Genomic DNA, 12,982 nt, shown 5'->3' with positions numbered 1-12,982 from the left:
CGATTCCGTGTCTCTGGGAGACCTGCTCTATCAGCGCCTAAAGGGTGGTAGATCACAAAAGGAACTCAGATGAATGTTCTAGTCAACCTTAGAACTAGGAAAGATCTTGAGTTGTTTTTTTTTTGTTTTTTTTGTTTTGTTTTGTTTTTTTGTTTTCTTTTTTAAGGAATTCTGGGGCCCTGAGTTGTCCTGCCCGAGGTCAGAGCACACAGGCTCTTCTGGCTAGGAAGAAGCCCTTTGTCAGAATAGCACAGCCTTGGTGCTGCATTCTGACATCATCTGCACATTGCTTTCTAGGGTGTGTGTCCGCGTCTCTGTCCCCATATATCTGTCTGTGGTGTGTAGTTAGGTAGCAGTCAGGAACTTCCCTGTGAACACACTGTCCATCTCAGTTAGGATGTGAGTAGAGACTCGATATTGCGATGTCCTTTACTGAAACTTACTCACTACCTTTCACACTTTGCTTCCATCTGCTCTGCAGTCTCTGGTCATCTTCAGCCTGTCTCACTTTCTAAGAACGAGCGGGAGGGAGTGGCAGAGCCTGCCCTATTGGACAGGCAGGGCTTGTGTTAGTGAAGGTCCAGCTGTGCTCACCTTACTTCATTGCAATCTTAATAACTGTCCGACAGAGTCAATGGTTTCTCTCCAGAGTCCTGTCAGATTTTTTTTGGACTCACTGCCTGCCTTTCTCAGGTAAGCATGGTTATTGTCTATGATGGTTCTGAGCGCTCATGAGCTTGGACCTATGGCCTATTTGTTAATGAGTTCCCTAGAATCCTTGTGCTAAACTGACTCTATTTGATAATCAACTTCCAGCACACTTACCATTGTCTAACTATAAAATATACATACATATGTAATTTAAAGAAATAGCAGATATTTAAAGCTTTAATACTTTAAATGAAATTAGAAGATGAGAAAATTCACTCAGACTTAGTCTAAGGATTTCTAATATAGATGAATAAGAAAAAGGTAATAAAAACCTTAGCAGATAACTCCAAGGAGTGAATTCGTTTATATTAGCTCATCAAGCCATTAGCTGTAGTTTTTAGTCAGATGAACATTTTAGTAATAAGGTAAGAGGTTTTGCTTATTATGCTTGTAACAATGTATTCAGTCCTGGTGACAATGCAGGCAAAGACAGTGTAACTGTCTGAAAGATTTAGCAGTATTGGGGACTGCAGTGCTCCAAGTGTTGAGAAGCTTGGAATGAGGATGGCCATGCACATTATCAGAAACACATGGTGACAGGGAGGTGCTGAAGGCCCTGTCTCATACACTTACACAGTAGTTAGGTAGTTTATGTTTTACACAAGTATGTAAAGTTGAGACATGGTGAACCAGGGAAAATGGGAAAAGGAGGAACTGAATGTCAATGGTGGTTAATTTTGGGTCCTTAAACAGTGGGCTTTGTTTTAAAGTACACCCTTAGTAGTTGCATCCTGTTCTCCTAACCCCAGCCCAAGCTGTAACACAGCTGACACAAATGAGGGTGGCACTCCTTAGACAAGTGTGCTAACATGAGTGAGTTAGGGAGAAGGTGCAGTGGTGAGTGCCCCAGCCCCACGCGGAGGGTCATGGCAGTAGGTCCCACTGGTCATCACTGGGACCTCTAATGGCAGGCCTGAGGAGCTGCCCTTCCTCCCTCTCTTCAGGCCTCCAAGAGAGGAGCAGAGCAGGGTGCTTGTGAGCTGGAGGGGGCTTGGCCTTTGCCCCCCCTTTCTCCTCAGCCTTGCCCAGATTGGGAAACAGGGATTGTTGGGTTGCCATTGTTAGGTTGTTGGCTAGACTTAACCTTTACCACATGATGTTGCCAATCTGAGGGACCCCTCCTTTGTCCAGGCAATGAGTAAGTAAGTTTATCTGGAGTTACTTAATCTTTTCTGTCTTGTCAATTCTAGACATTCTGTGGAATTGTAAAGGCTTTATTTGTGTTCTGCTCTATCGGTTTGATGCAGATTGTTAAAGTTGCACATACTGTTAATTTTTTGATTAGGAATTTGTTGAGATTTGTAAAATTTTCTTTAACCTTTATTTTCTCTTTAATTTTTTTTTTAAATTTCACTTTATTTTTTAGTGTTGTGGGTCCCTCCCCCTTATATAAATGCATATTTCCATGAGGATAGCTGTAACTTTTGGTTAATGTGCAAACTTGTAAATGCTGGTGATTCTGGGTATAGGCAGCCTCTACTGTTTTCCATGCCAGAATCTGCTGTATAACCTCTGATTTATAACTAATATCAGAGAAGTGGAAAGTGAGACTGAATATCATGTCTCCATCTCTGCATAGCACCGTGTGGCTACAGCCAGAGCATGCCTGTCCAGGCACTGAGAGGTGGGTGGTGACGTTCTGAAGATCATGACAGGATCATACATCCTCCAGCAAGTTGAGTAGGAAAAAAACCACATTTATAAGTAGTAGACCTTCATGGATCTCTATATCTGTCACACTAGTCACTTACTGAACGTAGTTGAAAACCCCAGTGTGCACTGGGGTAGGGGGAGGCATTAAAGCACTTGGGTATTTATTTATTTATTTTTAATTTTTTTGAGATGGGGGGTTTATCTGTGTAGTCCCAAAATTCACTGTGTAGATCAGGCTGGCCTTGAACTCTGAGAGATACCAGCACCACTCCTGACAAAAGCACTTCTTTAAGAAGGAGGAGGGCTGTCTAGCAAGTGTCTACTATACTTGGGAACACTAATATTTTATGATTGCTAGAAAATGTTAATTTTCTTTAAGCTGTATTAACACATGTACAGTGTGCAGCTCAAGAACTTGGGGTACATGCTAATTGCAATGTAACTCGTCCCTCAGGAAGTAAACAGGCTGCATACAGGCAGACACGTGGAGGAATGTGGTGTGCTGTAACACAAAGTGCAGGTGTGGGGACAACATGGTGAACTGCCCTCAGGGTCAGGAGCTGCCCTGCATGGAGATGCCACATGGCTCCGCACCCCTTCAGCAAGAGTTGCATGAGCCCGTGCACACACGGCAGGCACAACCACCTGAGCAGAGGCCTGCTCTGTTCCAGAGGCCTCTGTCTCTTCTTGTCTGAGTGTTGGGAAGAGCTTGCAATCCCTTCTGGAGTCTTCCAGGGAGAGGTGGGGAGGGGAGGAGGGCTCCTGCCTGCAGAAGTCATCTCCTTGGTGCTTGTTGAGGGCTGAGATCTCAGGATCATGCTGAGAAGGCCTTGAGCCTGATGGAGAATCTGGTCAGATACGCTCAGGTTGAGAAAGCTACAGTTGTATTTCAGCCACATTTCATGACTGTATTAGGTCCTTAGGGGGCAGATCCGCTCCAGGCTCCTATCATGTGAGGAGTGGTAGCTGGCTGGGGTGCCTTCCTTGAGGGTGGACACTAGAGGGTACTCTTTCTGTTGTTGTTTGTTTGTTTGCTTAGACAGGATCTCATGTAGTCCAGGCTAACCTCAAGTTTGCTGTGTATCTAAGTGTGGTATTTTGAATGAGAATAACCTCCATAGGCTCATATATTAGAATATTTGGCTTGCCAGGGGTTCCTTGGTTGGGAAAGGATTAGGAGGTGGAGTGTGTCCTTTTTGGTGGAGTTGTGTCACTGGGGATGGGTGTTGAGGTTTCAAAAGCCCACACCAGTCTACTGTCTTTCTGCCTTGTGCTTCTGGAGCAGATGTGAGCTCTCAGCTACACTCTTGCCTACCTGCTGCCCTACTATCTACCGTGATGGTCATGGGCCCACCCTGAAAGTGTAAGCAAGTCCCCAATTAAATATATTTTTCTGAAGTCGACTTGATCATGGTATCGCTTCATAGCAGAAGAAAGTAAGTAAGACACTGAAGATAGCCTTGAATTTTTGTCCCCATTCTCAGATGCTGGGGGTTACAGGCATGCGCCACCACACCTAGCTGAGAGCAGTGTCAGTTAGTTGGTAGTAAGGAAGCAAGTTTTTTGCAGGTCAGAGGGACCCACATTCTACATTGGGAGGACAATGTGACAAGAAAGCAGATTGATGGATTGTGATCAGAACACTTGCCAGGGGTTCCATGGAGTGACAACAGGAGGGAAGCTTGGTTCATAGGTGGCTTAGTGTGTTTGTTGACAGTGGCATTTATGTGTGTCTAGGATGGGAGCCAGGCAGGCTAAGCTGCCTTGGTTCCATGCTGGAGAGCTAGGGTTAACCTGATACTGGAAGGAGGCAGTAAAGCATTGGAGCCAACGTGATTTCAGAAAGATGACTTTTTAAAAAGTATTTTCTCCCATTTAAAGAGATTGCTTTTGAAAATCTGGAAATTACAGAAAAGTATAAAAGTGAAAATAAAAACATTCCCATATCCCTTGACCAGGCAGTACCACTAGCTGGTGTGTGGGTATGGAGGCAAGCCTCACAACTGCAAAGGTCTGAGCTGCTGTGTGGGCGTTTGCAGTACCTCAATTCCAGATGTGCTCTGAGTTGGCAGGAGGGGGTTATCAGAGACAGTGACCCCATTCTCTTGGTGTGTTTCTCATTAGAAGCTGGTCCTGTTGGACATGGCCATCCAAGTTGGAAGACTGTATCTAGATTAGGGTTTACATTCACTTAAATAAATAAAGATTGCAGAGTGAGTCATTGGAGCACTCGTGTCAGATAATTAAACCTCATTCTCCAAGTACTGCAAGAAGCTGCTAATAGAATAGGTGCTGACTTGAAAATGACTTTGGAAAGTTCACAAGTAGTCAGAGTAATGTGATTCCAACAGCACAAGGTTGGATCCTTGGGGACCACATGCTGGCATTAAGAAGTCAGCTGTTTATTAGTCAGTACTTTAAGCAATATAGAGATAAACTCAGGCTTCTTCAACATCCATAAACCTCAACTTAAATATGTTTATCTAGAAAAGATTCATGTGCCTATGTAATTCATCCTAAAGTGATTACTGCATTACATTTCTTTCTTTCTTTTTTATTACTCATTTTATTCATTTACATTTCAAATGACATCCCCCTTCCTGGTTACCCCTCCATAGCCCACCTCCCCATCCTATCTCCCCTCTCCCCCTTCCCTTTGCTTCTGTGAGGGCGTTCCTCCATCCACTCGCCCATTCCCACCTCACTGCTCTAGCTTCCCCCTATGCTACCACAGGAACAAGGGCCTCCCCTCCCATTGGGGTCAGATATGCTTAAGTGTTCCTTTTGCCTTTCAGAATAAATTTCACCCTTTAAAAATGAGTTTGGCCTTTCCCAGAGGTCCTGCCTTAGGCCAGTGTCTGACAGTGGAGTTGGACCTGGGCTGAAACACTGGGGTGTCAGGTGCCAGTGTTTTATGAGTGTCACTAGGGTTGGTGGCAAGCGCTGTGTCACAGTCGTGGTCAAGTTAGTGTGGGGAGCCTGTGATAGGGTTTCTGGCACACGTTAGGCTGCAGCATCGGCAGCAGGGAGGCGGTGCTGCAGCCTTACGTCTCTAGGGCCACAAGGGCTGTGGCTTTACTGGCTTCAGGCTTTTGCCATGGAATGTTTGCATTCTTTCTCCTTGGCTCTCTACTCACTGTGATTTTAGCTTGTAACTTTATCCATGTCATAAGATTTGCTACCAATTTTGAAGGAGTTTTTTTGTAATTATGATATAAAAATTTTTATGTTTTTTTCTTTTTTTTTTTTTTTGGGTGGGGGGTTCAGGTATCAAAGCTCTCACATGGAAGCCAGAGTACAGTTGTGTGAGGTTGGTTCTCCTGCTTTTATGTGGGCAGGAACTGAACTTGGGCCATCTAGCTCACACAACACGTGCTTTACCATTGAGCCATCTCACCAGCCCCTATAAATATTACTTTGATCTTTGAATATTTTCAGAAATGATGGAAAGTGGACTATCTTTCTGCCCTTTTTAGAATTTTGTGTTGTTTTTGTTATAGACCATAGTCCTCTATTCATGCTCTTGGTGTGCAGATGGAATTTAAAAAGATTTATTTTTATTTGTTTGGGTCTTTTGTCTGCATATATCTTGATATTTGTACCACATGTGTGCAGTGTCCATGGAGACCAGAAGAGGGTGTTGGATCCCCTGGAATTAGAGTTACAGGTAGCTTTGAGCAGCCATGTTGTTGCTGGGAATTGAACCCTGGTTCTCTAGAAGAGCAGTGAGTGCTCTAATTGCTGAGCATTTTCTCCAACCATAAATGGGAATTGAAAAAAAAATTGCTGTGCTTGGGATCTTGTATATGCCCAAGGTCTCGTATATGCAAGGCAAGCTCTTCCCCAGCACTGGGTGGTGCTAATGCTCATGGCAAACGGCTTCTGTTGTGAAGCTGCTGGGAGCAGCAGGGTGGCTGTGGGCTGCTCTTAGGTCTCTCACCAGCATCCTCTGGCCAGCTGACAGTGGGAGCCCAGCGATGAGTGTGTTGTGTGGATACCACCATGTAATAAAGTGGAAATGGAGACACAGTTGCATGTATGGTGATGCCTTTGTCTCTCATTCTCTGCCAGGTGTCATCTGAAGACAGAAGTGCCCTGTGGGCCTTGGTTACGTTCCACGGGGGCAGTTGCCAACTAAACCTTAACAAGAAGTGCACACACTTGATTGTCCCAGAGCCAAAGGGGGTAAGCACTGCAAATGTACCATCCTCCTAGGTCACCCATGCACAGGAGTCAAGGGAGCTCTTTGCAATGCCTGGAGTCTGTGTACAGAAGCTGCTTATATTAGTTTTTGCCATAACAGATGGGAGATTATAAATTACGAATTTAAAAGAGGAAATATATGAGTAGGATGGGTATATTTGTCAGGGTGTAGAGTGGCAGAATTTATAGAATGAATCAGTCTATGGATGTATGGATGGATGGATGACAGGAAAATGGATGGATGCATAGGTAGGTAGGTAGGTAGATAGATAGATAGATAGATAGATAGATAGGAAAATGGATGGATGGTTAGATAGATGGATGATAGGTAGACAGGTAAATAGTTACATGGAACTTATTACATCACTTACAGGCTCCAACAGTGGTAGGCCATGAGCAGAAGGTCCAAGTATCCAGAAGTTGCTCTGACCACAAGGCTGGATGTCTCAGCTGGTCTTTAGTAGACTGATTCCAAAGACATAGGCTCTAATGACAGTGAAGGAATGACCTCACGAGCAAGGCAGGACAAACAAGCAAAAAGCAAAAGCTTCAATGTCCTTATATAGGCTTCCAGATTAAAAGTGTGTCTTCCAGATCAAAGGCATGTTGTCTTCTACCTCAAGTGGATTCCCCCACTTCAAACCAAGCCAAAAATAATTTCACAGGTGTGCCTTTTATTTCTGCATTGTACTTCATTCCAGGTGTAGTCAGGTTGACAGTCAAGATGGCTGTCACAGTGGGTTTGTAAGTATTAAGTCTTTGAATTTCAGCTTGAAGTATTTACTTAACTTACTCATGAATTACATGGAAGCACGAGAGACGGTTCAGTGGTTAGGCACATTTGCAGTTCTTCCAGGGAATCTGGGTTTTCACAGAACATTGGGCAGTCAGGAGATTGGCAGATTCATACCCCCTGCTACTGATGCTGATATAGCACGGTCTGCTCTAGGCTATGGTGAGTGCTTGCCTCACAGGCTTGAGGCCCTAGGTTCCATCCTCAGCAATGTGGAGGGAAAAAAAATCAAAAACAAAGGTCCTAGCATTCTAGTGTGCATATCAGAATAGGAGGATGTTCGTGGGCGGGTGAGGAACCAAGGCATTTGGAGTCTGTTTCTGGGACACTGCAATGCTGTTTGCTCTCCTGATGTGTACATATGTTTAGAGCAAAGCAGTTGGAACCAACTTACTGGTTAGCTGTGGCCTTTGCCATTGTGATCTCAGCCCTGCCCATTTTCCTTTGCTTAGTTGTTACTTTGCTTGAGACAGGATCTCACTGTGTGACCTTGGCTGGCCTAAGCCTCATTATTTCAAGAAACTTTTTTCCTGTGAAAGATAACTGATCCACCAAGGATCCATACTGTATCCCCACCTCCTAAAACTTGTATGCAAAGGAGTTCAAGTCTTTTTGTTTTGCTTTTTCATTGTATAGCCCTGGCTGTCCTGGAACTTTTATAGACCACATACACTAGCATTGAACTCAGAGATCTGCCTGCATCTATCTCCCAAGCGCTAGGTTTAAAGGTGTGTATATCACTCATACCTGGCTAGGAATTCAGATCTTTTAATCCCCCTGTAAAATTTGCTTACACAAAATACCTACTGAATTTCCAGTATTTGATGCCCTAAAGGGACCCATCCCATTCCTCTTTCCTTCATTTCTCTTGAGTCAGCTGGGAGTAGACTGTGAGGTTAAATCTCTGCCAGTGAGGAATAACTATTTTACAGAGCCTTGCCTTCTTGAGGCATGGAAGCATTCTTCCAGCCTGCCATGTCCCTGCCCAGCTGGTGCAGTCCTCACCCCAGCATAAACTGCAGCTGTGGCTGGCTGGGGGTTCTGAAGAGGGATGTGGATGCTAGTTTAGGCCCTATGCACTGTCAGAGAGAAGCAAAGGGATGTAACTTGACTGCACAGTACTTACACACTGTTTTTTAAAGAGACACTTTTATTATTTATGATTCTTCAAGAAGCTTCCCAGAGGCAGGGCCTTACCTCTTACTTTCTTGGCCCTCACTACCTGCTGCGTCTGTCTGCCCAACTCACTAGGCAGATGCTAGTCACAGCCTACCTGTGAGGTATTCCCAGATCCTGCTCCTGCCAGGTCTTCTCTAACCTTTTTTGTAGCTATAAGAAAAAACTGGCAAAATCAGCTTAAAGGAGAAACTTTGTCATGGGAGGGAAGTCACAGTGGCAGGAGCTCAAGGGAGCTACTCACATTCTGTGCACAAGTCAGAAGAGAGGAGCACTTGAACGCACACGTCAGCGCTGCTCAGCTTGTCCTCCCCAGTGTACTGTCAAGGATCCTGTTTGGGCATCAACCTGCTCGCTATCAATAGTCTTCTCATATGGGTTAGTTATAATCAAGATAATTTCTTACAGAGGTGCCCAGATGCCTGCCTCCTAGGAGCCAAATTGGCACTTAATATTAATATCATACCCTGCCACTAAGTGTTGGTTTTAAGTTGTATTCATACTGTATGTTTAACTTCTTGGGGGTAAGAGGGCAGCCACACCTTTCTGACCATTCCTAATGCATTGACCTGAAGGCACTTGCCCACAGTTCCTTTAGTGAGTGTCAAGACTGTCTTGGACTGCCAGCTCGGCAAAAAGCATTAATGTGTATAAATAGAGATTTCAGCTCTTTTTTTATTATTTTCCAAAAGATTTCTAGTTCTCTGTGTGTACTTGAAATGTTACCTATAAAAGTTGATTTAAACCAACTCTTGTAAGCTTCCTACTTGAGTCAAGGCCCCTTCTTGTGGTGCCTCTTACAGCTCTAGCTCACAGGTACAGGAGTGGGCTTTTCCTCTCCGGGTAGCATGGCAGGCACATCAACAGCTCTGTATCCATAGCCCTCTTATCGCAAATGCATGATTACAGGAAGAGAGCAAAAGCGTCATTCAGTATGTTATGTTTCATTCCTAGGAGAAATACGAGCGTGCTGTCAAAAGAACAAGTATTAAGATTGTCACCCCGGACTGGGTCCTGGACTGTGTGTCTGAGAAGAGGAGGAAGGATGAAGCGTTTTACCATCCACGCCTGATCATCTATGAGGAGGAGGAAGAGGAGGAGGAAGAGGGAGACAACGAGGAGCAGGACTCCCAGAACGAGGGCAGCACTGAGAAGTCCAGTGTCGCCAGCTCTGCAGTGGCCTCCCCTGCTGAGCAGCCGTGCTCTCCCAAGCCCAGGGCTGAGGTGTCCAAAGGAGAGTTGATGTTTGATGACTCTTCTGACTCATCCCCTGAAAAGCAGGAGCGCAGCTTGAACTGGGCCCCTGCTGAAGCCCCACCACTCAACACAGCCCAGCGCAGGCTGCCTCAGGGAAAAGGGCCAGGACTCATTAACCTGTGTGCCAATGTCCCACCTGTTCCAGGGGACATTCTGCCTCCTGACATGCGGGGTAACTTGATGGCCCCTGGACAAAACCTCCAGAATTCTGAGCGGTCAGAAATACTAGGGACCTGGAGCCCAGCTGTCCGGACGTTGCGAAACATTACAAACAATGCTGATATCCAGCAGATCAACCGGCCATCCAATGTTGCACATGTAAGTCTCGGGAGTCTGAAAGCTGCCTTAAAGAGTGGGGTTTTATGGCCCTGCCTTCAGATGAGGTGACTTATAAGTCCCATTTTTGTGTGAATTTCTTTATATTCATGTTAAACAGGCAGAAGTCACATGGTGACATTTGGGCCAGCAGGGAACCAAATACCTGCTATCCATTACATAAGGCCTTATGGCCCTTTATTCTCCCAGGAGTGAACTTAGTGGGTTTCCTAAAGACCCATGTCTTTGTATGCTTTCCCTATTGGTACTTGTTATTATGTATTTCAGTGTTAAAGTCACACTGATAGCAGGAAGAATCTTATGAGGGAGGTGATGTCAGTCAGACTTGAATGGCAGGTGTGGAGAGGACCAAGGTCCGAGTTCTAGGTGAAGCCCAAAGTGGGCAAGGATTTGCTGTCCTCTGAGAACAGGAGATGTTGCCTGGGTGGTGTGAGAACTCCAGGGGCTTTGTTATGTGGTCACGGGGATGGAAGTGTGCACTTCCTTCCTGGGAAGCTTCATGGAGATTGAGCAGCAGTGAGCTGAAGTCTGGCAGGTGTTATATGAAGACTTAGGAAGGTGAGAGGGGAAGGAAATGGGAAAGGTGCTTAATTAAGAGGCTGGAACATTGTGCTGGAGTGGATCCTGGTGAGCGGGCAGAGATTGCACTGCAGTAGAGACTTGAAAGAGCCGCAGGTGTGAGGACTAGAGACCCTTTGAGGTGGTGCGAGGGAAGATGGTGTGGGCAGGGAGGGAAGTGAGGCCAACAGCACACACTGCTCTCTAGCTTTAGAGCAGATGAGACTATGCATGAGGTAGAACAGAACAAGAGAAGAGTCCAGGGTCATGGTGGGAATGCTGAGAACAGCCAGGCATAGGCAGTCAACTCCTTCCATTCAAGAACTGCTGTCTGGTGGATTCTTTGCTCTGGAAGGGTTTTTTTTTTTTTCTTTTAAAGATGTATTTATTTTATGTATTTTCATGTATGTGGGTACACTGTCGCTGTCTTCAGACACACCAGAAGAGGTCATCCAATCCCCATTACCGATGGTTGTGAGCTACCATGTGGCTGCTGGGAATTGAACTCAGGACCTCTCTTAACCATTGAGCCATCTCTCCAGTCCTGTTCTTTTTTTTTTTTTTCCCTTTAATGGTTTTCAAGTGTGGTAACAACCTGAGGCAGGACCCAGTGCCATTTAAGGTGGACATAGAGAACTGAGAATGGCCTGGGTGATAATCATTTTGCCAGGCTGGAGAGATGATTCAGTGGTTAAGGTACTGGCTGCTCTTCCAGAGGTCCTGAGTTCAATCCCCAGCAACCACATGGTGGCTCACAACCATATGTAATAGCTTCTGTTGGTTAAAGATGCTTAAAACCTTGTCTGTAGGGTTAACGTGAATACTGATGGTTGGGATTCTAGAGACAGTGGAAGGGACAGATCCATGCCACTCCAGGCATTCTTAGGTGTTGGAAAGAAAACAGCCAGGTGCTGAGGCAGGATAGAGAGAAGACGGTTATCCAGGTCTGAGGAGAATGGGGGACTGCCAGATGATTGATTCAGAGACTGGAAGGCAGTACTACTAGGTGTGACCATTACTATAGTAGGTTGGCAACCACAACTTTAACGTGACGTGGGAAATGAGGGAGCTCACAGTAGTGGAGAGAGGGAAGATGAGGGGTAGCTAGATCCCTGTGGAGAGAATGGCGGACAGGAAAGTGGACAGACAGATCCTAGACCATGCCCTTTGGAGGTGTCAAATGTGTATAGTTGACTGACAGGCACATTCTACATTGGTCAAAATAAATTGTAAAATTTGATACATTTGCCCAGATTCCAAGATTCACCCTATAGGCTGGACTTTAGGCTTTTTTTGGTGGTGATTGTGTGGTGAGAACTGGCCATGTTGGGCCTGGAGTTGGCTGTGTGGTCAAGAGGATGTATGGCATGCTCTTGCCGAGTTCCTGCCTTTGATTCCCAGCACTTATGTGCCCCTTACGGCCATTGTAACTCCAGTCCCATGTTATCTACCACCCTCTTTTGCTCTTAACAGTCACTGTGAGCACGCTATATAGGCACACATGCTGGCAAAACAACCATTTTCATAAATAACCAAACAAAAAACTGGCCTAGTGTACAGAAACTGTAGCACCTTTAGGAATGAAGCTGCTGGTAGCCCAAGGTTCCACAGCCTGTTTGCCTGTCTCTGTTCCCTCCCAGATGTCAAGTGACTGTTGACAAGCCAGATACGTGCCTTTGTGACTGAGCACAGCATTTCACTGTGTCTGGGAAGTTGTGGAGTTGAGGGGGCTCAGAGCTGACATAGCAGGCATGTCTGCTTGTGAGGAAGCATGCTTGGGGGTAGGGGCTACTGGACTTCACAGAAGGTGGGTATTCCAGCCTGAGTATGAAGGGTACACCACCTTCCTTCCTGAATATGTGTCCAGGAGGCAGGAGCCATGTGGCCCCACAGCCACAAAGAGGATGGGTCTTGGAGAGCAGTGGAGGACAGCAGGAAGGGTGTTGGAAAGTTAATAGGCCTAGTGGCAGTTTGAAAGATATATTGGTCAGTAGGCTGGAGGCAGAGAAGACGGACATTTCTGGCCTCAGGTCTTGAGAGAGGGGCAACAGCACCTGGAGGAGAGATTGGAAGGTGAGCAAGCTCTCGGGAGCAGACTTGGGCTGCACAGGTGGATTTGCCTGTAAGCACTTAGAAATATTGACTATATAGATCTCAGCTGTGTGAGTCTAGATAGCGGTGTGAGGCTTTCGTCTCCATATCTTCCTTACATGAGAAGTTCTGGGTGGCAGCCATGCATTCTGTGTTGAAGGCATGGGCTTTGTCCTTCCCCCACTCTCAAAGTAGAAGCAGGCT

General features: G+C 45.7%; 1 protein-coding gene across 5 annotated transcripts in view; it reads left to right on the top strand.

The window, feature by feature from the left end:
• The window catches only part of Paxip1 (PAX interacting (with transcription-activation domain) protein 1), a 51,593-nt gene that overhangs the window by 9,558 nt on the left and 29,053 nt on the right, over nt 1-12,982 (top strand). For 3 of the 5 annotated variants that reach the window (NM_018878.3, XM_006535758.4, XM_030254707.1), the window contains exons 4-6: nt 630-693; nt 6,436-6,549; nt 9,491-10,111. In NM_018878.3, coding sequence (NP_061366.2) covers nt 630-693; nt 6,436-6,549; nt 9,491-10,111 — 799 coding nt within the window. Of the gene's footprint in view, nt 1-629; nt 694-1,842; nt 1,850-6,435; nt 6,550-9,490; nt 10,112-12,982 lie in introns of all 5 variants that reach the window. The other 2 variants (XM_030254708.1, XM_030254709.1) reach the window with 2 other exon arrangements.

The sequence above is a fragment of the Mus musculus genome, chromosome 5 (assembly GCF_000001635.26).
Source record: "Mus musculus strain C57BL/6J chromosome 5, GRCm38.p6 C57BL/6J".
Classification (NCBI taxonomy): domain Eukaryota; kingdom Metazoa; phylum Chordata; class Mammalia; order Rodentia; family Muridae; genus Mus; species Mus musculus.
This window is presented reverse-complemented; position numbering and strand designations above follow the sequence as displayed.